Here is a 24,524-nt window from a genome sequence, read left to right as displayed (position 1 = left end):
TTGCTTTGCTCTGCTTGCTCACTGCACCTGCGGTTTTGCTCTGCTTTGCTAGTTCACCGCATCTGCGATTTTGCTCTGCTTTGCTTGTTCACCGCATCTGCGGGTTTTGCTCTGCTGTGCTTGTTCACCGCATCTGCGGGTTTCGCTCTGCTTTGCTGGTTCACTGCATCTGCGGGTTTTGCTCTGCTTTGCTGGTTCACCGCATCTGCGGGTTTTGCTCTGCTTTGCTTGTTCACCGCATCTGCGGTTTTGCTCTGCTTTGCTAGTTCACCGCATCTGCGATTTTGCTCTGCTTTGCTTGTTCACCGCATCTGCGGGTTTTGCTCTGCTGTGCTTGTTCACCGCATCTGCGGGTTTCGCTCTGCTTTGCTGGTTCACTGCATCTGCGGGTTTTGCTCTGCTTTGCTTGTTCACCGCATCTGCGGGTTTTGCTCTGCTTTGCTTGTTCACCGCATCTGCGGTTTTGCTCTACTTTGCTTGTTCACCGCATCTGCGGCTTTGCTCTGCTTTGCTTGTTCACCACATCTGCGGGTTTTGCTCTGCTTTGCTTGTTCACCGCATCTGCGGGTTTTGCTCTGCTTTGCTTGTTCACCGCATCTGCGGTTTCGCTCTGCTTTGCTTGTTCACCGCATCTGCGGGTTTTGCTCTGCTTTGCTTGTTCACCACATCTGCGGGTTTTGCTCCGCTCTGCTTGTCTACCGCACCTGCGGCTCTGTTCCTGTATCCCAGTCTGTACTGGTCCCTATCCTGCCTACGTTTCCACTTGCCAGTACCCGCCTGTCTGCATGTCAGCCGTGCCTGCCTGTGCCCACCTGTCTGCATGCCAGCCGTGTGTGCCATTGCCCACTTGTCTGCATACCAGCCGTGCCTGTCAATATCCACCTGTCTGCATACCAGCCGTGCCTGCCAGTACCCACCAGTCAAAATGCCAGTTTAACCTGCCTGTTTCTGTATTCCCCGGTGTGGGTCAACAGCTGTGACCGGGGTCTGACCTGGAGTAGCACCTGGTCCCTCTGCTCGGTTCCTCCCTGGTTCATGGAGTTGACTGGGCTGCCGTGCGACCTTGGTCGGATCGGGTTGATACTTAGTTACGCCTCACCAGGCACTCCTCGGTTCATGGTACAGTGGGATCACTAATCACGCTCACGCCAGTCTGTCCGGGCGCGAGCGTAACAGTTTGCTCAGGCCATGGTTCCCGTTGAGCCCCACGGCCCTTCTCTCTCTGAGACATTTGAATCCTTGTCTGGTGAATACGTGCACCAAGAAAAAAAATTTTCTCAAGCTGTGGCCCAGGCGATTTACACACCAGCCCAAATGGATCTATCAGCACTCGTTCCTGCGGATCCACCACGGTACTATGGGGATCCAAAACAAAGCCGTGCGTTTGTGGAGCAATGTATGCTGCATTTCAAATTCTATGCTCACTATTTTCCCACTGATCGGGTGAAAGTAGCATTCATGATGTCCTTGAAATGGATCACCCCCCTATGGGAAGCATGGGATCCTATCATCTTTGACCTGCAGGACTTCCTGGTGGCCTTTCTAATGGTCTTCGATGACCCTAACCCTGAGGCTTCTGCTACAGCTTCCCTTCCCAGTATCCCAGAGCAGCCCCGATGGGTAATGTGTGTAGGTAGCTTACCAGTTCTCCAGGCTGAAGAGATTGCTGCCCACACAGAATCCACAGAGGATGACAATGCTCCACAAAATACTTTCCTTCCCAACCTCAAGAGGCAGTCCAGACGTGCAAGGCGTAGAGGTAAACCGTCACGCCGCGTTCTGTCCTCCCAAAGACCTCCTGTTCCCCAGCCTGTAGAGGCAGCTCTCCACACAGAATCCATGAAGGATGGCTATGTTCGTCAGGCAAAGCAGAGGCCAGAACTCAGTCACAAAATCGGATTGCGGTCCCGCTGCGGTTGTTTGGGACCCTCTGACGGTCTTTGTCCAGCGAAGGTTGGAGAATCCCAAGACATTAGGCCTGTAGGAGAGGCTGCCCTTGGCGTTAGTGTTTCCTCTCCACAGATGACCATGACTGTCTCCGTGGCAAGTGAAGGCCTCGGATTAACCGGAAGTTTCGGGCTTAAAGCCTTGAAGAGTCGGTGTTTGATTCCCATCCGACAACTCCAGAAGCCGGTTTGGGCATTGTCAGCGGAAGGATGAGCCCTACTCAGAAACAGTCAAAATATGTCTGTACAAATTAAGCTCCAGATTGGAGCATTACACATGAAGAAGTTCACATTCCAGGTGCTGTCTGGTTTACCCACAGGTCGTCCAGAGCCAAGAGATCTAGTGCCCGCTCAGGTCTGGAGAACCTGCATGGTGTTTCCTGGGGGACTGCTGAGGTGCAAGGGGTGTCCAGTCCCCATATCTGCAGGACAGTCAGCAGTTTCTTCTTCTTCTTCACCAGATCTGCTAGTCGCTGACTCGCTGTGCGCTGAAGTCTTCGAAGGAAGGGAAGCGGAGGCATTGTCCCCACACAGTCTCGACGATTGTACCAATGATCTGGCTTTAGGCACCGCCCCGCAGACTTTTCATCTCAGAAACCAGACTGAGGTTGGTCCCTATGCAAGGATCCTCCATCTCTAACAAATCTGTCAATAAGTCCATCAAGGCGGTGGCTACCTCCAAGTCTCTGCACCCCTCCAACAAGGCGGAGGACCTCCAGTTGCCTCCTGAATCCTCCGGGTGCTATCTGATAACAAATGGAGACAGACTTTTCTGCACCCTGTACCTGGTACTTCGCCCACTTCATCCAGTAAGCTTGGCAAAGTGTACGTCAAGGCGGTGGTTACCCCCGAGTCTCTGCACCCCTCCAACCAGGCGGAGGACTTCCAGTTGTCTCCTGAATCCTCCGGGGTGCTACCTGATAACAAATGGAGAGAGACTTTTCTGCACCCTGTACCTGGTACTTCGCCCACTTCATCCAGTAAGCTTGGCAAAGTGTACGTCAAAGAGGTGGTTTCCCCCGAGTCTCTGCACCCCTCCAACCCGGTGGAGGATCTCCAGTTGTCCCGTAAATCCTTTGGGGTGCTACCCGATATTAATAAGTGGAGAGAGACTTTCCTGTGTCCTGTTCCTGGTACCTCGCCCACTTCATCTGTTGCTGAGGATGGCCCGATGGAAGGAAGCATCCTAGCTACCAAGATGATGAGACCAGCTTTGTTCCCTCTAGTGGACAGTAGAGAAAATTTGGATCGGCCTCCAAATTCTCTGCAGAAAATCCTTGCTGGTTGGAGGAAGAGGGGGCGTAAAGGGGGGGTACTGTAACATCCCTGGCGGCGTGCTTGCATGGTGCACCACCTCCCACCATGCAAGACCACAATCTTACCTGTCAGTCCATGCTGCACTCTTTTTACCTGCTGTGTCCATGTCTCTTGTCTGATTGCTTAGGGCGTCGGCGCGGCTTTCTGCTTGTTTCTTATAGCTACTGTGTGCACAGTCCTAATGCATCCCCAGCCTATTGCTGTGAGTCACTGGATACTTAAACCCCCTCCACCCAGTAGGAGGGGCCAGAGCAACACTTTCACTCAGTTTGCCTTTTGCAACTGAGTTGTCAGGTCCTGTCCTGACTCTAGTCTGTTTCTGCCACCCTGGGGGCTGAGTACCCAGGGCCGCTACCTGTACCTGTGACTTCTAGTCGGTTTCTGCCACCCAGGGGGCTGAGTTCCCGGGCTCGTTCCTGTATCTTGTTCCTGGTTCTGATCCTGTCTGAACAGTGTCCTAGTCCGTTACCTGTTTGTCTCTATGTCAGTGCCTTTCCCTTTTCCTGCAGTATCTGAACCAGCACCTAACTCCATCTCGTTGTCTCTGTACTTCTGTTTGTGAGTTTTGTGTCCACTCGGTACTTCATTGCAAGTACTTTGTGTGTATCTGGTTCTGCTCGTTCTGTTTCCCTGCCTCTGTATCTAACGCCTGTGTTCCAGCTATCTTCTTGTGTTCTCCTGTCTGTTCCATGTGAACAGAGCCCTGTCCTGTCTACCGCCTCTGTGGGTTTTGCTTTGCTCTCCTTGCTCACCTGCGGTTTTGCTCTGCTTTGCTTGTTCACCGCATCTGCGGGTTTTGCTCTGCTTTGCTAGTTCACCGCATCTGCGGTTTTGCTCTGCTTTGCCTGTTCACCACATCTGTGTTTTTGCTCTGCTTTGCTTGTTCACCGCATCTGCGGGTTTTGCTCTTTTTTGCTTGTTCACCGCATCTGCGCTTTTGCTCTGCTTTGCTTGTTCACCGCATCTGCGGGTTTTGCTCTGCTTTGCTTGTTCACCGCATATGCGGTTTTGCTCTGCTTTGCTTGTTCACCGCATCTGCGGTTTTGCTCTGCTTTGCTTGTTCACCGCATCTGCGGGTTTTGCTCTGCTTTGCTTGTTCACCGCATCTGCGGGTTTTGCTCTGCTTTGCTTTTTCACCGCTTCTGCGGTTTTGCTCTGCTTTGCTTGTTCACCGCATCTGCGGGTTTTGCTCTGCTTTGCTTGTTCACCGCATCTGCAGGTTTTGCTCCGCTCTGCTTATCTACTGCACCTGCGGCTCTGTTCCTGTATCCCAGTCTGTACTGGTCCCTATCCAGCCTACGTTCCTACTTGCCAGAACCCGCCTGTCTGCATGTCAGCCGTCCCTGCCTGTGCCCACCTGTCTGCATGCCAGCCATGCCTGCCAGTGCCCACCTGTCTGCATACCAGCCGTGTCTGTCAATATCCACCTGTCTGCATACCAGCCGTGCCTGCCAGTACCCACCAGTCAATATGCCAGTTTAACCTGCCTGTTCCTGCATTCCTCGGAGTGGGTCAACAGCTGTGACCAGGGTCTGACCTGGAGTAGCACCTGGTCCCTCTGCTCGATTCCTCCCTGGTTCACGGAGTCGACTGAGCCGACGTGCGACCTTGGTCGGATCGGGTTGATACTTAGTTACGCCCCTCCAGGCACTCCTCGGTTCATGGTACAGTGGGATCACTAATCACGCTCTTGACAGTCAGTCCGGGCGTGAGCGTAACACACCCCCTCTCCACACAGGTACAAGAAGACACCGGGAGTGAGAAGAGGTGGCCCACTCAGTCACTGACATGGCACCACACTCGCTCACACGCCCGACAGGCTGAGAGGTTCCTTCACTAACCCCAGTGAAGCAGAACCTTGTCGGCCTGATCGAGCTGCCACCAGTTTCTATTAGATATAAGTCCGTTATGGGGGATTATATTGGGCCAGAAACCTGCCCCAGTAGCATGAGGATTAAGTCAAACAATGGACGTGTGGGTTCATGGATCGAGATAAAAGAGCAGCCCAAGGTTAAATTATATATTTAATCGCCTTAATAGCACACTAGACATTACACTATATACAACCAATATATAAATCCGACAAAGATGTCAATTATACAGCATTTAGTTAAAAAAGACCTTTATTGTGACAATTTGGGTACATGGCGGCAAAGAAAAAGAGAGCACACACACATAGTGATACCATATTGCAATAAGAGAATATTAAATGTTTTTATATATGTAAAATATAAAAAATATAAAAAAGAAAGACACCAGGGCTAGATGGCAGTAACTTCAACTATGCTTGTGAATGTCAATGGTATGTCCCAGTTCATGCAGTAAAAAGATTAAATCCCAGGCAATTAAAGCCAGTAATAGGTATAACCAGGATTATAACCTTCAGTATATACACATATCAAGGGATAATTTGTGTCAAAACTAATTAGTTCCCAAATAACATCAATAGTGATTGGTAAATTGCACTACATCTCCACCATATATGAATTGTGTTCAAATGGTTCATACCTGGTTTGTGGGACATGCACATATGGTAATAGCTCTGCGGTCAATGGTCCCACTACTGGTCTGGCGCCCAACCCGACGGGGCCCCCTAATGAAGGACGCACCGAAACGCACGTCGGGGTGGGCGCCACACCAGTAGTGGGACCATTGAGCCCAGAGCTGTTACAATACGTGCATATCCCACAAACCAGGTATGAACCTTTTTTAACTAAATATCATTGACCTCTTTGTCGGATTTATATATTTGTTGTTGTTTGTTTCCGATTGGTCTATCCAATTTAGTCAGCAGATATACATCTCTGTATTATGTGGATTATTTGGGCCATTAAGAATATATATAAGCACAAATATATATCATCTACTTGCAATTTTTTCTTAACTATAAGGGTTATACATACATAATGGTCAGAGATGCAAACACAATAGTAGTGGTACAAAAGATATAAAGCGGTTTTTAAGGGTCAATTACCAGTCAGATGAAAGGCCTGGCTTGCAGGGGAGGGGCTGCCACATGGGAGGCTTGTGAGGCCCTCTCTCTTTGTTGCAGGACTTCTCTCACGCGATGCATCCTCGCGACCTCCCAGGAAAAAAGACAAAGGAGCCAGGGCTGCTGGGCTCTTAACCCCTCTGGACCACTCCCCCTTATGCCTCCTGGCTGAACCTAAATCTCCACCCCTGACCCCTCTCGGCTAAAAACCCCAAAAACTAAAATGGGCTATACTTCCTTAATGGACGCGCCTAGGGAGCCGATTCTGATGTCATCGGATCCAGCCGGGCCCCTGCTACTCGTGGATACCAAGCACAGCCCATAGGGGCTCCTGCAAGGTTGTGCCGTGTATCTCCAATTCCCTACACGCTGGACTGTGCTGAAAGCCAGGGTGACATTCATCCAGTTCGTGTGTTTCCAAAAAATCTATTTGGTGTATCACTGGGATGTATCATATTCCCATAACTCGGTGGTGTATTATAATTGTCTGATACAAAGAACATGCGTCATGGCTTGGAAGCCACAAGGGGCCTTCCTGTGGCAGCTCACAGCTGCTGTTGGGGGTTTTTGTCACTCACTGTCTCTCAGCCCCCTCCCTTCTTCTTGCTGCTGAAGTGTCTGGTTACAGCGGACACTGCAGACCTTTATAATCCCCCGCCAAACAGGGTACAATGATTGACATGGGATTATATCTTCAATATTCTTCACACCTCCCCCCTTTAGAGGGCGCTAGGGGGCAGCACCACCCGGTGCTCCCCGGCGCGCCCGTCCCCAACTTCCCCTTGCTAGGATAAGCCGTCGGCATTGCCATGGTTGCGGCCCTTTTTGTGGCGAATGGCGAAGTGGTACTGCTAGAGCGCAAGGCTCCAGCGTAGCAACCTCCCATTCGTTCTGGATACGGTGTGTAACCAGATGAGGGAATTGTGGTCTGTTTCCATAGTGAATTGGCGTCCGTACAAGTATGGCTGCAGATGCTGCAGGGCCAACACAATTGCCAGACATTCCTTCTCCATCGTGGAATAGGCCACCTCCCTCGGCAGCAGCCTCCGGCTCAGGTACAGAACAGGGTGTTCATGGCCCGTAGTGTCGACCTGGCTGAGCACAGCGCCAAGGCCAAAGTCACTGGCGTCGGTCTGCACTACAAACGCATGAAGTCGGCTGCCTGTCGTACCGGGGAGCTAGAAAGGGCGGTCTTCAGCGCCTGGAAGGCTGTCTCACAGTCATTTGTCCAATCAACTGCGGAGGGCAGCTTTTTCTTGGTGAGGTCTGTCAGGGGCTTCGCCAGGCTACTATAGTGAGGGAGGAACGGTGCCCAGGAAGGATATCACCTGTTTCTTGGTCCTGGAGGACACATAGAGAAGGAGCAGAACGGTGCTGGATCCCGGAGAGAGTGGTGGTAGGTGAGTATACTACCACACTGACACTACGCTACATACGCATATACACAGATTTAGAGAAAAAAAAGTTAATGGGAGGGCTTCTTTAATTACAAAAAAGACATTTCTACTGAATGCCACAAAATTACCTTATTACATATTTTCAATTATCTCATTAGCTCAGGGGAAACTGTTAGTGAAGATAAGGCCAGTGATATTACTCTGTCATTCTATAGTAGCAGACTGTTTGCTTTAAAAGGGGGCTGGAGTTTCAAATCATTGTCTTCTTCTGTTGACATGGTAATTACCTTCAAGGAAACACTGCAGTCATCATTGCTCTGCATCAAAAGGGCTTTATAAGCAAGGACATTACTGCTTTTAAGATTGCCTCCAGTGCTGGATACCAGAGAAGATGGCGATATGTGAGTATATTAACACACTGACATTACACTACACACACATATATATAGCTCTATAGGGGAAAAAAGAAAGTTCATGGGAGGGTTAATTTTAACAGCAAGAAATGCCTTTACCTTTTTCTTGCAATTCATACGACATGAGTTTTATACAATCACACGATTCAGAATTAATGCAAATTGCCACTATAAAAACTGAAGCTCCAAACTTTGTGAAAACCAAATATGCATCAGTCTCCAAATTTTTCACCATGACTGTACAATCTAGAGATTAGAAAACATTGAATTATCTCAAAGCGGTTCTCTAAGGCTATGTGCCCACGTAGCAGATTTGATGCAGTGGGGTTTTGCCTCTCTCTGGCAGAAAAAAAATGCATGCAGATTTACATGTGTTTTTTCTGCCAAAGAGAAGCGTTTTTATATGCGTGTTCGCATGCGTTTTTTCAAGCACTTTTCCAATCGATTTTGAGCATCACTTGGAAAAGTGCTTGACAAGTTGGTCACACAATATAAATCCATGCTGGTTGTGTGACCAACTTAGATGCTTTAAATCAGGGCTCGACAAACCCAGGCGCCTGGTCGCCAGTGGCGCCTAGAAAATGTTGTCTGGCGCCTAGAAAATGTTGCCTGGTGCTTGAGGAGTTGAGAAGAAAAAAAAATACTCTCAATCCAATCCCACCTCCTGCACGGAGTCATCCAATCGGAGGAAGCAGGGACAGTATCGCTCAGGCCGCCTTCTCCACTTTGCTCCGCCCCCTTATGCTCCGGGACTGGACAGGGAGAGTTGGGTTACGGGGGAAGCAGGGCCGGCGTCAGCACCCGGCGTACCCGGGCAAGTGCCGGGGCCCTGGAAAATCAGAGGGGCCCAGCCGCCCACTCACTGTCGGGGCCCGGGCCCACACACCCACCCGCCCACTCACTGTCGGGGTCGGGCCCACACACTGTCGGGGCCGGGCGCACACACCCACCCGCCCACTCACTGTCGGGGCCGGGCCCACACACCCACCCGCCCACTCACTGTCGGGGCCGGGCCAACACACCCACCCGCCCACTCACTGTCGGGGCCCTGGCCGCTTCCTCGGCACCTGTTCAGGGACGCAGGCGCTGCTTGATTGCCGGCACTTCCCCCAGACATGGCCGCGCGCTGTCCGGCTGTGTCTGCTAGTAATGACACGGCAGGGTCGACGGCACTGCACCTTTAATTGTGCTTGTGTGTCGCTCCTGCCGCGTCATTACTAGCAGACACAGCCGCACAGCGCGCGGCCATGTCTGGGGGAGTGCCGGCAATCAAACACCGTCGGAGCGGAGGTCCTGCACAGATGGGCAGGAGGGGCCCGGACCCGACCGCAAGTGGGCCCCTCTGATGTTCCAGGGCCATGAAGTCTGTGACACGCCGGGGGCCCTGCACTGCCCCATACCCGAGGAGCTGCTGGACAGGACACTGGACCGGGGACAGGTGAGTGAGGCTTCCCCAATCCCCATATTAAAAATATTAGTAATGGGTCTGTGTGAGTGCATGTATGTGATTGTCAGTGTATATGACTGTGTATATATATTTGTCTGTTTTATCTATGTGTATGTCTGTATGTGTACATATGTCTGCGTACCGTGTGTGCGCGCGCATATGTCTGCGTACCGTGTGTGCGCACGCATATGTCTGCGTACCGTGTGTGCGTGCATATGTCTGCGTACCGTGTGTGCGTGCATATGTCTGCGTACCGTGTGTGCGCACGCATATGTCTGCGTACCGTGTGTGCGCACGCATATGTCTGCGTACCGTGTGTGCGCGCGTATATGTCTGCGTATGTGAAGGATGAGGGGCAGGCTGGGCCATGTGTAATAAATAAATAAATATATATATATATTTATATATTTATTTCTCCGCCGTATCTGTGCATCATGAATCGTGTATGTTTTAAAAGGGCCCACTGAGACTCTTTCGCCCGGGGCCCAGAAAAACCTGGAGCCGGCCCTGGGGGGAAGGATCGCTGTGGCCGGGGGCCCGTTCTCATCTCCCGCTACCTGTGTAAGTACATACAAAGGCCGTGCTCCCCGGGGAGACGCCGTGTGTGAGGGGGTCTATATGTACAGTTTGTCAACAAAAAAAATTCTGGCTCCTAAATTTTTTGGCTGGCTCCTAGATTCTGAACAACTTTGTCGACCCCTGCTTTAAATGCTGCATCTATAGTTAAAAAAAAAGAATTAAAAAGTTAAAAATAAAAAAAACTGTATACTCACCTCTCCAGTCTCCTCCCGACGGCGATCCTCTCTCCTCGGTGTCCCGCGGTGTACTGGCAGGACCTGCGGTGACGTCATTTAGTCAGCTGATGGTCACGCGACCATCAGCTAACTAAATGACGTCACCGCAGGTCCTGCAAGTACACTGCGGGACGCCGAGGAGAGAGGACAAGGGCGGGAGAAGACTGGAGAGGTGAGTTTACAGGTTTTTTTTATTTTTAACTTTTTTATTTCTTTTTTTCACCGCGTGGTAGCCAGGATGAAGAGGAGATGTAGTCTCCTCTTCATCCTGGGTACCACACGCACCGCGATTACGCCACAAATTCGCGGCCATTGAATTTAATTGAAATGCAGTAAATCCACATATACCTGCGGGTTTGCTGAGTTCCAATGTTCCTCAATGGCCGCGAATTTGCATCGTAATCGCGGTAGAAATGGTCATGCTGCGTTTTGCAATGCAATGCGAATTCGGCGCGCTAATTAGCGCATCGTGTGCACAGCACATCTGAATTCACATTGCTGTGCGTGGCAGACAATATTACAAGCGTTTCCGTGGCTGTAAAAACACCGCAGAAACGCTACGTGGGCACATAGCCTAAGGCTCTGCATTCTGTATGATAAAATAAGTGAAAACATACTGTTGGTGGGAAATTATTAAGACTGGCATTTCATACATTTCAACCTGACTGCAGCAGGATGTAATAATACAATAATTTTTATTCATATAGCGCCAGCATATTCCGCAGCACTTTACAATTAAGCGGGGACATGTACAGACAATAAATTCAATACAAGATAAGACAGTTTAAACAGTTACATTAGGAGTGAGGTCCCTGCTCGCAACCTTACAATCTACAAGGAAATGGGGGGTGGGGGGGGGCACAATAGGTGAAAAGTGCTTGTTATTTCAGGTCTGGCAATTATAATAAATAGGGATTTTCATATAAAGCTGCATGATCCGGTCATCAGCCAGTATTTTTAAGTGCAATAATCAAGTATTGAGTATCATAATCAAGTATCATGTGCAGTTATCGTGTGCATGGAGGGTGTGGAGACAGATGAATAGTAGGGAACAGATTCTGAATAATATTTAGAAGGAGAGAACAGGGGAAAGTTAGTTTACTGAGTAGTTGAGGTGGTAGGCTTGTTTAAAGAGATGGGTTTTTAAAGCGCGCTTGAAAACGTGGTGGCTAGGCATCAGTCGGATTGTTTGGGGTAGAGCATTCCAGAGAACTGGCGCAGCACAAGAGCAGTCTTGGAGACGGAGGTGCGAGGTTCGGATTATGGGGGATGTTAGTCTTGTGGAATGTGGAAAATATAAGGTTTCTCTTAAATTCTACATACTATACATGCCAACAACTTGAACCAAAACCCAAAAAAAACATTCATACCAATTTCGTGCACATTGTTTGCACCGTGTCCTCGAACTGCAATAGCTTTCATAGAAAACTCTTACAAAGTAGGCAAAAGGTTTTTCACATAAGCATATAACAAGAATATGCCACATATCCTCAACGTTTATTTTTTTGTGTGAAACTTTTCTAACTAAATAAATGGCATGAAATCCTGCTTTTGTGATAAATAACATTACACAGAGTCCAATATGTTCATGTGAATAAATCTGAAATTGGATCCTGAGTCTCTGCATCTAATACAAATTAAAGTCCCATTCCAACTTTTCAGTGTTCAGTGTGTGCCTTAAAATACTTATTGGTCACTGTATTCTCTAGTTTCTAGCACTGCTGCGGTCCCTCTCCGGCATCACGTGACAGCAGCTCTTTCTTGTTGGATCACACCGCGGACAATTAGTACCTTTCTAAATGTAAGTGCATGAGAGCCTTAGGCCACAGCCCCACTATCAGTATTTGGTCAGTATTTGGTCAGCATTTTTTCTCAGGAGTGGGAGCCAAAACCAGGAGTGGGTGATAAATGCAGAATTGGTGACTTGTTTCTATTATACCTTTTCTCTGATTGTTCCTCACCTGGTTTTCTCTCCAACTGAGAAAAAATACTGACCGAATACTGATCAAATACTGATAGTGTGGCTGTGGCCTTATTCTGAGTATCATAGACTTACATTGAGAAAGTGACTTCTGGTCCACACAGAAGACGCGTTAGTGAGTCAGCTAGACACATCTGTGGTCACCTGATGCAAGAAAGGACCGGAATGGATCTGGAAACAGCAGAAGACAGTGACCAGTAAGTATTTTAGTGCACACACTGAACATACTTTACTAATGCCTAGCAAACACTGAAATAAAAAAAAAAGCAGGGGAAGTACCTTAAGTTATTACACTATATATCATTTAGATGGAGAATACAAGAGCCAACTTCTTAAAAAACAAATAAATTTCAACTGTGTACATGAGCCTCAATATCTGCAATTGATATCGTTTTCTAAACCATCTATAGTCCAGAAAAAGCAATAAGTCTTTAAGAAAACCTTTAAAGAATTGTCCTTTTACATAAAATAGAGTATAAATTACAGAAACTGGCAATTAAGTAAACAAAAAGTAAAAAAAAAATTAAGAGCGTATCATATATCATCATGTATTGCTACAACCAGTAAGGACAAAGAATAAAGCTTAACTCTTCTTGCTGGTAAAAATAGAATTTGACATTATCCGACTTACTGGCCAAGCTATACAGTAAAAGCATGGCCACATGTAGCATCACATTTATGCTGGCCAACGCGCGTAATCCATGCAGCATGATCAAGAGCCCTCCAGGCATCTTCAAAATATTTCTACTGTTGGTTAGCATGGGACCCAGCACAAGCATTAATTTTTAGCAGATGTCCAGGTGGCTCACGATGATGCCACTTAGTAGGCATGAGCAGAATAAAACTGCAGTGACTTGGGTAACTAAAAATTCAGGGTCAGGCTCGGAGACAAAGTTGACTCTAGGCAAAATAGGACTTTAAGATTATGCCTAAAGTTTCACTGTCATCTTCAATATACTAATACAAGAATAGTAGCATTTAGTCTGGGGAACTAGGTCTATGGTGTTACTATGGAATTTAGGGCCAAGCACTCTTATTGACTCACACCTTATTTATACACTCCTCAACACTGAAATTGCAACACCCAGAAGGGAACGTTGCGGAATTATGGAAATCACAGTATTGATAGACATGTTAATGATATGAAAATGATGAATAAATGGAAACAAAATTTTCAACCCATCTTGATTTATTCATTATCAAGTATGAGCTACACCTAAAAATACATGGTCTTACACACCTTTGCTTGTTATCAATAAGGTTATTAATGACTGTCTCAGGAATGTTCCACCATGCTGAATGCACTTGGGCATGCAAATCAACAAGATCAACTGATGGCAGCCCCTTTTGAAATTGTCAACCAATGAAATCACAAATGTGCTCAATGTAAGACAAGTCCAAAGACAACGACTCCTAGGACAGTTTGGAGAAATGGTCGTACCACTGAACGTAATGATCAGATTTTAGTAGACCCAGATTTGTAACTAGAGGAGTCTGGCGACAGTACATTATACCACTGCAGACCACAATCCCAGTAGTAAGACCGTTGTGACGATCCCTCATGAGGGCCTCTTCATGGCGTAGCCCACATGGTCTCGAGACAAATCTCTAGTTATCGCTGTATCCAAGACAAAAGCAGGACTCAACGATGAAGAGGATAGACCTCCATTCCAGCCTATATTACCATCTTACTCTGCACAATGATAGCATTTGAGAGCGGTGGAGTGAGGTCAATGGACACCTGTAGCTGGATGTGCAAACACCTTCTGATGGTTTGTGTGGACACTCTTTGACGTTTCAAGCCTGGTATGTGAACAAGTGGTAAAGCTATTTGTACAGTACAAGGAGCCATTTTTCAAAACAATGGCAGACCATATGTTGCTACTGTGCGCAGCCTGTGTGGCATAAACGTGCAACCAGTGTGGCATAAACGTGCAACCATGGACTGCAGCATCTCCAAACTTGTTTTCCATCCAGCACAACTGGGAAGTCATTGGTTGGCAATTGCAAGTCAAACTGCCATCAGCAGATCGTGATAATTTCGGTGCTCAAGTGCATTCAGTGTGGCAGAACATTCCTCAGAAAACCGATAATAATCCCATTGATTAGCAGCCAAGGCTATAAGTGTGGGGATTTCTGTGTGTCATGCTTTTATTCAATACTGAATAAAACTGTTTTGAACATGTATTTTCCATTTTTCATAATCTGAATACTATTAGCATGTCAATTCATCCTGTGATTTTTATAATTCTTTTTCTTCTTGGTTTTGCAATTTCAATGTGGAGGAGGGTATATATTATGTATACATAATGTAAATTTGACAGCAATGGTTTAAAAATATGAAATCATTAGAGATGTGCTAATACACTTGAGATTTACACAGATGTTTCATTTTTTATCTTTTTTTATAAATTTTGCAGAACAAATAACTTTACTGATCAAACCGTATTTCTTAGCGACTTTTCCATAAATAAGTTAACAAACAGAACAAATCCAATGTATATACTTATTTTTGAACATTAATATCATCATAAATGGTTTATCACTTTACTCACTGTAACTATGTAGTGTTCTCAAAATAGTCATCCCTAAACCCAATATAAAACACAGGCATCTCGTAAGGTATAAATAATGTACCTGCAAAATATCTTGATTGCACGAGGCTCCTCCTGTTGCCAAAATCTTTGTTTGCGGTACTAGAAATAAAGACAGATTTTTTTAGGATCTGTATCCATTTAATACAACTAAATAAGATAACATTTTTTTTTTTTAACACTAGTTATTTTGGTTGCATAGGATTAGAAAAAAGTGTTTTTTTTTCCAAAAAACAGTGACACACTTGTCTATGGATTGTATCTGATTTTGAAGTTTAAAGGGGGTGTCCGGTCCAAATCGATAAATCTGTAGTCACTCTGTGTGACTGCAGATTTATTGTGACATGCAGAAGTAGTGCTGTTGCAGAGTGTGAAATTCAGAATTAGTGCTGTTGCAGAGTGGGACATGCAGAAGTAGTGCTATTGCTTTAAAAGCATTCAGCAACTATTAGAAGTAACACAAGCACATTAGACCGGAACTGTTGTGCTCCAGAAGCATCAAGCAACTAGAGGGGTTAACACAGTCACAGGAGAAGGGGAGTGTTTTAGCAGAACCCCAGGGGGGATTGTGGGGAAGTTGTTTACTGTCTGGCTGGAGCCCAAGAGAAAGGTGGTGTGTGTGTTCTGTATTTCACAGAAGCGCCCCTGCAAGTGAAAAGGATTCAAGTCAGGAGTGAAGCTAAGCACAGGTCAGGTAGACTTTCCGAACTAGCAGTGCAGAGTATTGCCAGGCATAAAGATAAGGACTGGAAGAAATGGTGTCACAGGAATCATCTCCCTCAGCAAACTCTCCCCCCTCCTCGATCTCACTGTGCTGTAAAGAATGCTGTGTTCATTAATGTGCCTTTGCATTAGAACTGTGCTCTCCTGTACTATTGGGAAGACTGAACTGCTGTGCTGCTCAGGAAACTGTACTGTTTGTCACTGGAGCCTGTTGCTCATAAGACTTGCACTGGCTGTGCGGCTTCTTATTAAATGCTACCGTTCTACCGTTTATGAGGACTCTTGTCAAGTATGTCTGGTCAGCAAGTGAAACAGCCTACGTGTCTGTGCCGAGGGTTAATTCCCCTGTGTGCCTGAAAGAAGCTGCAGCACATGGTATATGGTTGTACTGAGTAACGGTTTCCCCAGGATTCCAAAAAATTCATGTAACACTTCTCGCTCCTATCTGAAGCTAGCGGCGTGCGTGTAACATTATGAATCCCCCCAGTGCACGCACTGTGCGCTGTGAGGATTTGCCGGTTTCTGAACCGGGACTGGAAGGTATCTATCAGTTATACAAACTCCCGGCCAGAACCCGACTAGTGGGCGCGGCCTCGCTCCATACATTTGTATTGAGCGAGGCTGTACCCACTGGACGGTCATGTCGCTAGACGGGGCTCGCTCAATACAAGTGTATGGAGCAAGGCCGTGCCCACTGGACGGGCTCTGGCCGGGAGTATGTACTGTATATCTCATACATACCCTCCGGTCCCGGCTCAGAAACCGCCGAATCCTCACAGACTTTATCATTTTGGACCGGACAACCCCTTTAACTTAATTAGAGTTAATTTGATTGAGCGGTGAAACCACATAACTTGGGCACAGGCGGCACTGTTTTTGGAAGAAATCATCCATTTTCACTAATCGTGTACATCAACTATGTCATGTTTAGTGTTGAGCGACCATGCTCAACACTGCTCGGTACTCGCCCGAGCATCTCACTACTCGGGATGTTCGGCGAGTACTGAGCATTTTCGGGTTACTCGGGCGGGAGCTCGGGTCTCCGCCCTGCATGTTTGGCGCTCTTTACAGAGCCAATGAACATGCAGGGATTGCCAGCCAGTCACTGTAATGCCGCAGCCATGTTGGTTGTGGGCATTACAGTGATTGGCTGGCCGCACAGCGTCACCTCGAGTATTTAAAACCGGGCGCCGCCATCTTGGACACAGTCGCTCCAGATCAGACAGTGTACGGAGAGTGCTGCTGAGCTAGGGAGAGATTTATACTGCGAAATAGGTAGTGTAGGGTCTCTAAAGCCTGCAAAATCAAACAAACAGTCCTTCTGAGGACTAATATCCATCCCAGATATAAGGCAGGCAGGCTGTATAGGAGACGCAGTGGTTATACCAACAAACACTGCATTACAGTCCTGTGTGCTGCTTTTCAAATTGCTAGACTTAGCCCCAGGTCTCAGAGGCCAGGAAAAATCCTTTTTTTTTTCATCTAAATCCTCTTTTTTGATTTTTTTCTTCAGTCAGACTGTACAAATACCCGTCTTATTAACCTTTTGGTATTTTCCCCCCCCAAAAAAAAATTGAATGTGTCTGTGAGTGTTCAGACACAAATATATCTGTTTAAAAGAGTCTGGTTTCGGCCAGATAACAAGAACTGTGGTTTTGCAGTTCCGCGGTTCAAATCTCTGTATTATCCACCTTTTTGCCTTTTTTACATAAAAAAAAACTGTTTGAGTGTCTCGTCTCGCTGACTATTCAGACACAAATATATCTGTTTAAAAGATTTTGGTGTAGGCCAGAGAAATAGAACTGTGGTTTTGCAGTTCCGCGGTTCAAATCTCTGTATTATCCACTTTTTTGCCTTTTTTCCATTAAAAAAACAGTTTGAGTGTCTCACTGACTGTTCAGACACAAATATATCTATTTAAAAAAGTCTGGTATATGCCAGGAAATTAGAACTGTGGTTTTCCTCTTCCACGGTTCAAATCTGGGTGTTATCCACCTTTTTGCCTATTTTACATAAAAAAAACAGTTTGAGTGTCTCGTCTCGCTGACTATTCAGACACAAATATATCTGTTTAAAAAATTTTGGTGTAGGCCAGAGAAATAGAACTGTGGTTTTCCTCTTCCACAGTTCAAATCTGGGTGCAATCCACCTTTTTGCCATTTTTACATAAAAAAAACAGTTTGAGTGTCTCGCTGACTGTTCAGACACAAATATATCTGTTTAAAAGATTCTGGTGTAGGCCAGAGAACTAGAACTGTGGTTTTCCTCTTCCACAGTTCAAATCTGGGTGTAATCCACCTTTTTGCCTTTTTTACATAACAAAAAACAGTTTGAGTGTCTCGCTGACTGTTCAGACACAAATATATCTGTTTAAAAGATTCTGGTGTAGGCCAGAGAAATGGAACTGTGGTTTTCCTCTTCCACTGTTCTAATCTCCTTTTTATTACCCTTTTGCCATTGATAGTGCGAGTGTAAGCTATTTTACTTCATTTACAATGGGCAAGGCGCGTGGCAAGGGACGTGGAACTGGACGTTCTGGTGATGGTGCGTGATGGTGCGTGCGTGACATATGTACCATCCTGACAAACTTTGAGGAGTCCACCAAAATGGTGAGTGGCGATGACGCCATCATTAGCGTCAGCCTCCCACTTATCTGTCTTTTGCAACGCTCTCTGCAGAGAATTAAAGAGGAGGCATTGCAGCCAGAGTATGATGAGAAGGATCAAGAAGCTGTAGCGGGCGATTACACACAGCCCAGCCTCATCTCATCCCAACGTGCATTGGGGTACAATGAGGGAGAGGAGGAGGAGGAGGAAGAAAAGGAGCTGGTATCATGCGCTGTAGACGGTAGTACCTGTACAACTGTCATACCGTTGGTTCAGCGTGGGTGGCCTGAGGACAGGGGGGAGGAGGAAGAGGAGGAGGAGGAGAGCATGGTCAGTCGTCATCTTGCTGAGGACATGGAAGTCTTGCCCGTTACCAGTCTGGCACGCATGGCTGACTTTATGTTACGCTGCCTTAACCGTGACCCTCGCGTTGTCAAAATGTTGGGTGACAGTCATTACTGGTTGGTGACACTTGTAGACCCCCACTACAAGGAGAACTTTCACTCTCTTATTCCTGAGGTGGAGAGGTCTACAAAAATGGGCAGTACCAGAAGGCCCTTGCTGCCGAACTGTTAAAAAAAATTCCCATCTGAACACACTAGCGGCAGAGGTCACAGTTCGTTGCCCAACCAAGGCGTACAGGCGAGAGAGAAGCAACTCCAATCCAGCAGAGGCAGGGGAACACTGTCAATGTTCTGGGACAGTATTCTGAGACCTGCCCAGCTTACAGGCCCTGAGGCACGGGGTACTCTCACAAGGAGTGGAAAGTTTCAAAAGATGGTGAGGGAGTACAAGTTGCATTGCAAGTTCCTCCGTCCTAATTTTTGGCAGCTTTTGCTTGCAAGGCATAGGCAAATACTATGGAAGACCCAATCCCCAATAATGGGATTAATGTTTTTAATATGCTGTACTGCATGGCTCTTGTAAGGGGCATTGCAAATTCCTCCGTCTAAATTTTTGGCAGCTTTTGCTTGAAAGGCATAGGCAAAGACTATGGGAGACCCACTCCCCAATAATGGGAATAAAGTTTTTAATATGCTGTACTGCATGGCTCTTGTAAGGGGCATTGCAAGTTCCTCCGTCTTAATTTTTGGCAGCTTTTGCTTTGGAGGCATAGGCAAAGACTATGGGAGACCCACTCCCCAATAATGGGAATAATATTTTTAATATGCTATACTGCATGGCTCTTGTAAGGGGCATTGCAAGTTCCTCCGTCCTAATTTTTGGCAGCTTTTGCTTGGAAGGCATAGGCAAAGACTATGGGAGACCCACTCCCCAATAATGGGAATAATGTTTTTAATATGCTGTACTGCATGGCTCTTGTAAGGGGCATTGCAAGTTCCTCCGTCCTAATTTTTGGCAGCTTTTGCTTGGAAGGCATAGGCAAAGACTATGGGAGACCCACTCCCCAATAACGGGAATAATGTTTTTAATATGCTGTACTGCATGGCTCTTGTAAGGGCATTAAAATTGTCTTGTTAAGCTACTGTGACCTCCACGTCTCTTCCAAGGGTCATTGATATTGTCTTTTTATTCCACTGGGACCTCCACGTCTCTTCCAAGGGGCATTGATATTGTCTTTTTATTCCACTGTGACCTCCACGTCTGTTGCAAGGGGCATTAAAACAGTCTTGTTAAGCTACTGTGACCTCCACGTCTCTTCCAAGGGGCATTAAAACCGTCTTGTTAAACCACTCTGAACTCCACGTCTCTTCCAAGGGGCATTAAAATTGTCTTGTTAAGCTACTGTGACTTCCACATCTCTTCCAAGGGTCATTGATATTGTCTTTTTATTCCACTGGGACCTCCACCACTCTTCCAAGGAGCATTGATATTGTCTTTTTTTCCACTGCGGCCTCCACCACTCTTCCAAGGGGCATTGATATTGTCTTTTTATTCCACTGTAACCTCCACCACTCTTCCACGGGGCATTGATATTGTCTTTTTATTCCACTGGGACCTCCACCACTCTTCCAAGGGGCATGGATATTGTCATTTTATTCCACTGGGACCTCCACGTCTCTTCCAAGGGGCATTAAAACCGTCTTGTTAAGCTACTGTGACTTCCATGTCTCTTCCAAGGGGCATTAAAACTGTCTTGTTAAACCACTCTGAACTCCACAGCTCTTCCAAGGGGCATTAAAATCGTCTTGTTAAGCTACTGTGACCTCCACGTCTCTTCCAAGGGTCATTGATATTGTCTTTTTATTCCACTGGGACCTCCACCACTCTTCCAAGGGGAATTGATATTGTCTTTTTATTCCACTGCGACCTCCACCACTCTTCCAAGGGGCATTGATATTGTCTTTTTATTCCACTGTAACCTCCACCACTGTTCCAAGGGGCATTGATATTGTCTTTTTATTCCACTGGGACCTCCACCACTCTTCCAAGGGGCATTGATATTGTCTTTTTATTCCACTGGGACCTCCACGTCTCTTCCAAAGGGCATTAAAACTGTCTTGTTAAGCTACTGTGACCTCCATGTCTCGTCCAAGGGGCATAAAAACCGTCTTGTTAAACCACTCTGAACTCCACAGCTCTTCCAAGGGGCATTGAAATGTTGTTTTTAATTACCTCTAACCTCCACGACTCTTCCAACGGGCATTGCATTTCCTCCTAATTTTAGTCAGCTTTTGCTTTTCAATGCATAGGTGAACACTAAGGGAGACCCACTCCCCGATTATGGGTAGAAGGTTTTTAGTACGCTGTAATCCACGTCTGTATCAAGGGACATTGCAGTTCCTCATAATTTTTGGAAAGCCTTCCATTCACTGCTTAGGCCAACAGTGTACAGGAGACCCAGTTGCTATAAATGGAAAAAACGGTTTAGTTAAGGCCCTCTGACCTCCATGTCACTTCCAAGGGGCATTGTTGTGCCTCGAAATTTTTGGTAGGCATTGCACTCACTGTATGCCCTATAACTGTGTAGCCGAACCGCTCATTTTGGTACAGAAACATATCATACAAGACATGTGTGGCTGACTGGCTTGATATTGATGTGAATGGTCCCTGTTCCTCCTGCTCTTTCTCCTTTGCCACCACCTCATCCATCATTCATCACCTGAAGCTTTGTTTTAAAGGGAGTCATAGAACTGGGATAGTAGCAGGAAAACATCCAGCAATCCTCGGAGGAGGTAGGATATGCGCCAAAACGCTGACCACCTCAGGCCTAGCCGCTACTACATACATGCGCTTGCATTCCAAGGAACAGAAAGCTAAGGAGATGGATGGCCTCATGATCATGAATAATTTATCCTTGTGTAGGAGGCCGACCACTGCTGCTGTCTACCTTCTGAACTTTGTGTTGAAGCCTGATTGACCCAGGACCCGCAATCCTCTATGTCTGGAGGACGTGTTGCATCCCCGTGTCCAACTGTGTCCCGGCTTCCACAATATTAACCCAATGTGAAGGCATCAGTGAGATGGACCATCCCTGGCCACATTCACTTGTCCATGTGTTTGTGGTTAGGCTGTCCTTCCCACTAAATGCACTGGGGAGGTCACAGGTAATGTTTTGGTATGCGGGCCGGGGTAAGAAAAGTGTGTGGGGGGAAGTTGACAGGAGAAATAGGAGCGGCTGGGGACCATTTATGGACACCCGGCCGCCCCCAGGAGGCTGGGAACCGTGTGTGGGCACCTGGCCGCGGGGCGGCTGGGGACCGAGTATGGACACCCGGCCGCCCCCTTGCGGCTGGGGACCAAGCGTGGACACCCGGCCGCTGGGCGACTGGGGACTGAGTATGGATACCAGGCCGCCGACGTAGCCATGACCTGGTGGCCGGTGTCTGCCTCCACAAGCCTAAAAGGCCTCATTTCAAGTGCAAGCAAGCTAGCAGTATGGTATTGCAGCCCGGGGGTGGGTGGGTGGCAGGCTGCACACTTACGCTTGCATTCCAAGAAAACAAAGCAGATGCTAACTTCTATCATCATCATCATGCTCCTCACCTTGGCACTCTCAACTCCCCTGATGGAGAAGCCAGGGCCCACCGGAGGAGTCTGTTGGGCTCGTCCAATGCTGCCATAAAGCAGGCCAGGCTAAGAAAAGTGTGGGGAAGGTTACTGGGACAAATAGTGGCGGCTGGGGACTGAGTATGGAGACCTCGCTGCCGAAGCAGCCATGAGGTGGTGGCCAGCTTTGGCCTCCTCCAAACTAAAAGGCCCCATTTCAAGTGCAAGCTAGCAGTATGGTATTGCAGCCTGGGGGTGGGTGGATGGCAGGCTGCACACTTACACTTGCATTCCAAGAAAACAAAGCAGATGCTAACTTCTATCATCATCATCATGCTCCTCACCTTGGCACTCTCAACTTCCCTGATGGAGAAGCCAGGGCCCACCGGAGGAGTCTCTGGTTGCCTGGTGGGCTCGTCCAATGCTGCCCTAAAGCAGGCCAGGCTAAGAAAAGTGTGGGGAAGGTTCCCGGGACAAATAGTGGCGGCTGGAGACTGAGTATGGAGACCTCGCCGCCGACGCAGCCATGAGGTAGTGGCCAGCTTCGACCTCCTCCAAACTAAAAGGCCCCATTTCAAGTGCAAGCTAGCAGTATAGTATTGCAGCCTGCTGGTGGGTGGGTGGTTGCCTGCATATTTGCGCTTGCATTGCAAGGAATGGGGGAGGTACAATTGAACACTGCCCTGGGACAAGGACTTGCACGGGGATAATTGCAAGTCTGCATCTTCTGATGCGGCAAGGATCACTTCTGATGGGCACACTTTTAGGCAGTGACCTGGGTGTCAGAGATGCTTCCAGGGGTCTTCCCCATGTCTTTACAGCACTGTATGCATGTGTCACACAGCACATGGCCAGAAAAGGTTGTAAAATGTTAAAATGACATTTCCCGGTGAATGCATTTGTCACGGTTGAAAGCAATACAAAAGTGCAAAAATGCATAAAAAATGCTACTTGTGAACATAGCCCAAGGTGTGGAGGAGTATTTTTGTTTTTGGTTATTTATTTTACCTTATACACAAGTCTTTACCCTGGAAAGGAAGTTCCTTAACATATTTCACAGGAAAACAGTTTCAGTTTAGTTTTTGAACGTTTTATTGTGAGCCCATAAAAGTGGCTTAATACCTCTGACCACGTTGTTGACAGCAGTGAACTGGGGGTCAGAAATGCTTCCTGGGGCGATCCCCATGTCATTTGAGCACTGTCACTATCGTTTTGGGCACTTTTTAGACTTTCTACAGACTGCCGGGGGTGCCGTCGCAAAAATGCTCGGGTCTCCCATAGACTAACATTGGGCTCGTTGCTCTGGTCGAGCACCCGAGTATCACAGTGAGCTCGGCCCGAGCTTCGAGCACCCGAGCATTTTAGTGCTCGCTCAACACTAGTCAGGTTGCATTTTTTTAAACGTTTGAGGCTATTACAGAGATATATATCAAAACTTTTTAGCATCCACTGGATTGTACTAAAATGTCTATGTTATGCACACTCCCGGACTGGCTGGCGTGAGATTGATTAGTGATCGCACTGTACCATGAACCGAGGAGTGCCTGGAGGGGCATAACTAAGTATCAACCCGATCCGACCAAGGTCGCACGGCGGCTTAGTCGACTCCATGGACCAGGGAGGAACCGAGCAGAGGGACCAGGTGCGACTCCAGGTCAGACCCCGGTCACAGTTGTTGACCCACACCGGGGAATGCAGGAACAGGCAGGTTAGACTGGCATACAGGCAGGTGGATATTGGCAAGTACGGCTGGTATGCAAACAGGTGGGCACTGGCAAGCACGGCTGGTATGCAGACAGGTGGCCACTGGCAAGCACGGCTGGTATGCAGACAGGTGGGCACTGGCAAGCACGGCTGGAGTGCAGACAGGGAGGTACTAGCAGGTTGGAGCGCAGGCTGGATAGGGTCCAGTACAGACTGGGAGACGGATTCAGAGCCGCAGATGCGGTAGTCAAGCAGAGTAAAGCGAAACCGCAGGTGCGGTGGACAAGGCTGAGCAGAGCAAAACCGCAGGTGCAGTGGACAGGGCTGAGCAAAGCGAAACCGCAGGTGCGGTGGACAAAGCTTAGCAGAGCGAAATTGCAGGTGCGGTGGACAAGGCTGAGCAGAGCGAAACCGCAGGTGCGGTGGACAAGGCTGAGCAGAGCGAAACCGCAGGTGCGGTGGACAAGGCTGAGCAGAGCGAAACCGCAGGTGCGGTGGACAAGGCTGAGCAGAGCAAAACCGCAGGTGCGGTGGACAAGGCTGAGCAGAGCGAAACCGCAGGTGTGGTGGACAAGGCTGAGCAGAGCGAAACCGCAGGTGTGGTGGACAAGGCTGAGCAGAGCGAAACCGCAGGTGCGGTGGACAAGGCTGAGCAGAGC

General features: G+C 47.6%; 1 protein-coding gene across 4 annotated transcripts in view; it reads right to left on the bottom strand.

The window, feature by feature from the left end:
- Positions 1-24,524, bottom strand: part of XYLB (xylulokinase) — a 452,351-nt gene that overhangs the window by 28,265 nt on the left and 399,562 nt on the right. For all 4 annotated transcript variants that reach the window (XM_073677727.1, XM_073677730.1, XM_073677731.1 and 1 more), the window contains one exon: positions 14,925-14,983. In XM_073677727.1, coding sequence (XP_073533828.1) covers positions 14,925-14,983 — 59 coding nt within the window. The remainder of the gene's footprint in view (positions 1-14,924; positions 14,984-24,524) is intronic.

Source organism: Phyllobates terribilis, unplaced genomic scaffold, assembly GCF_046119375.1.
Source record: "Phyllobates terribilis strain yellow unplaced genomic scaffold, ASM4611937v1 Scaffold_4__5_contigs__length_816908805, whole genome shotgun sequence".
Classification (NCBI taxonomy): domain Eukaryota; kingdom Metazoa; phylum Chordata; class Amphibia; order Anura; family Dendrobatidae; genus Phyllobates; species Phyllobates terribilis.
The sequence above is the reverse complement of the archived record's forward strand: the minus strand, read 5'-3'. Positions and strand labels throughout refer to the sequence as shown.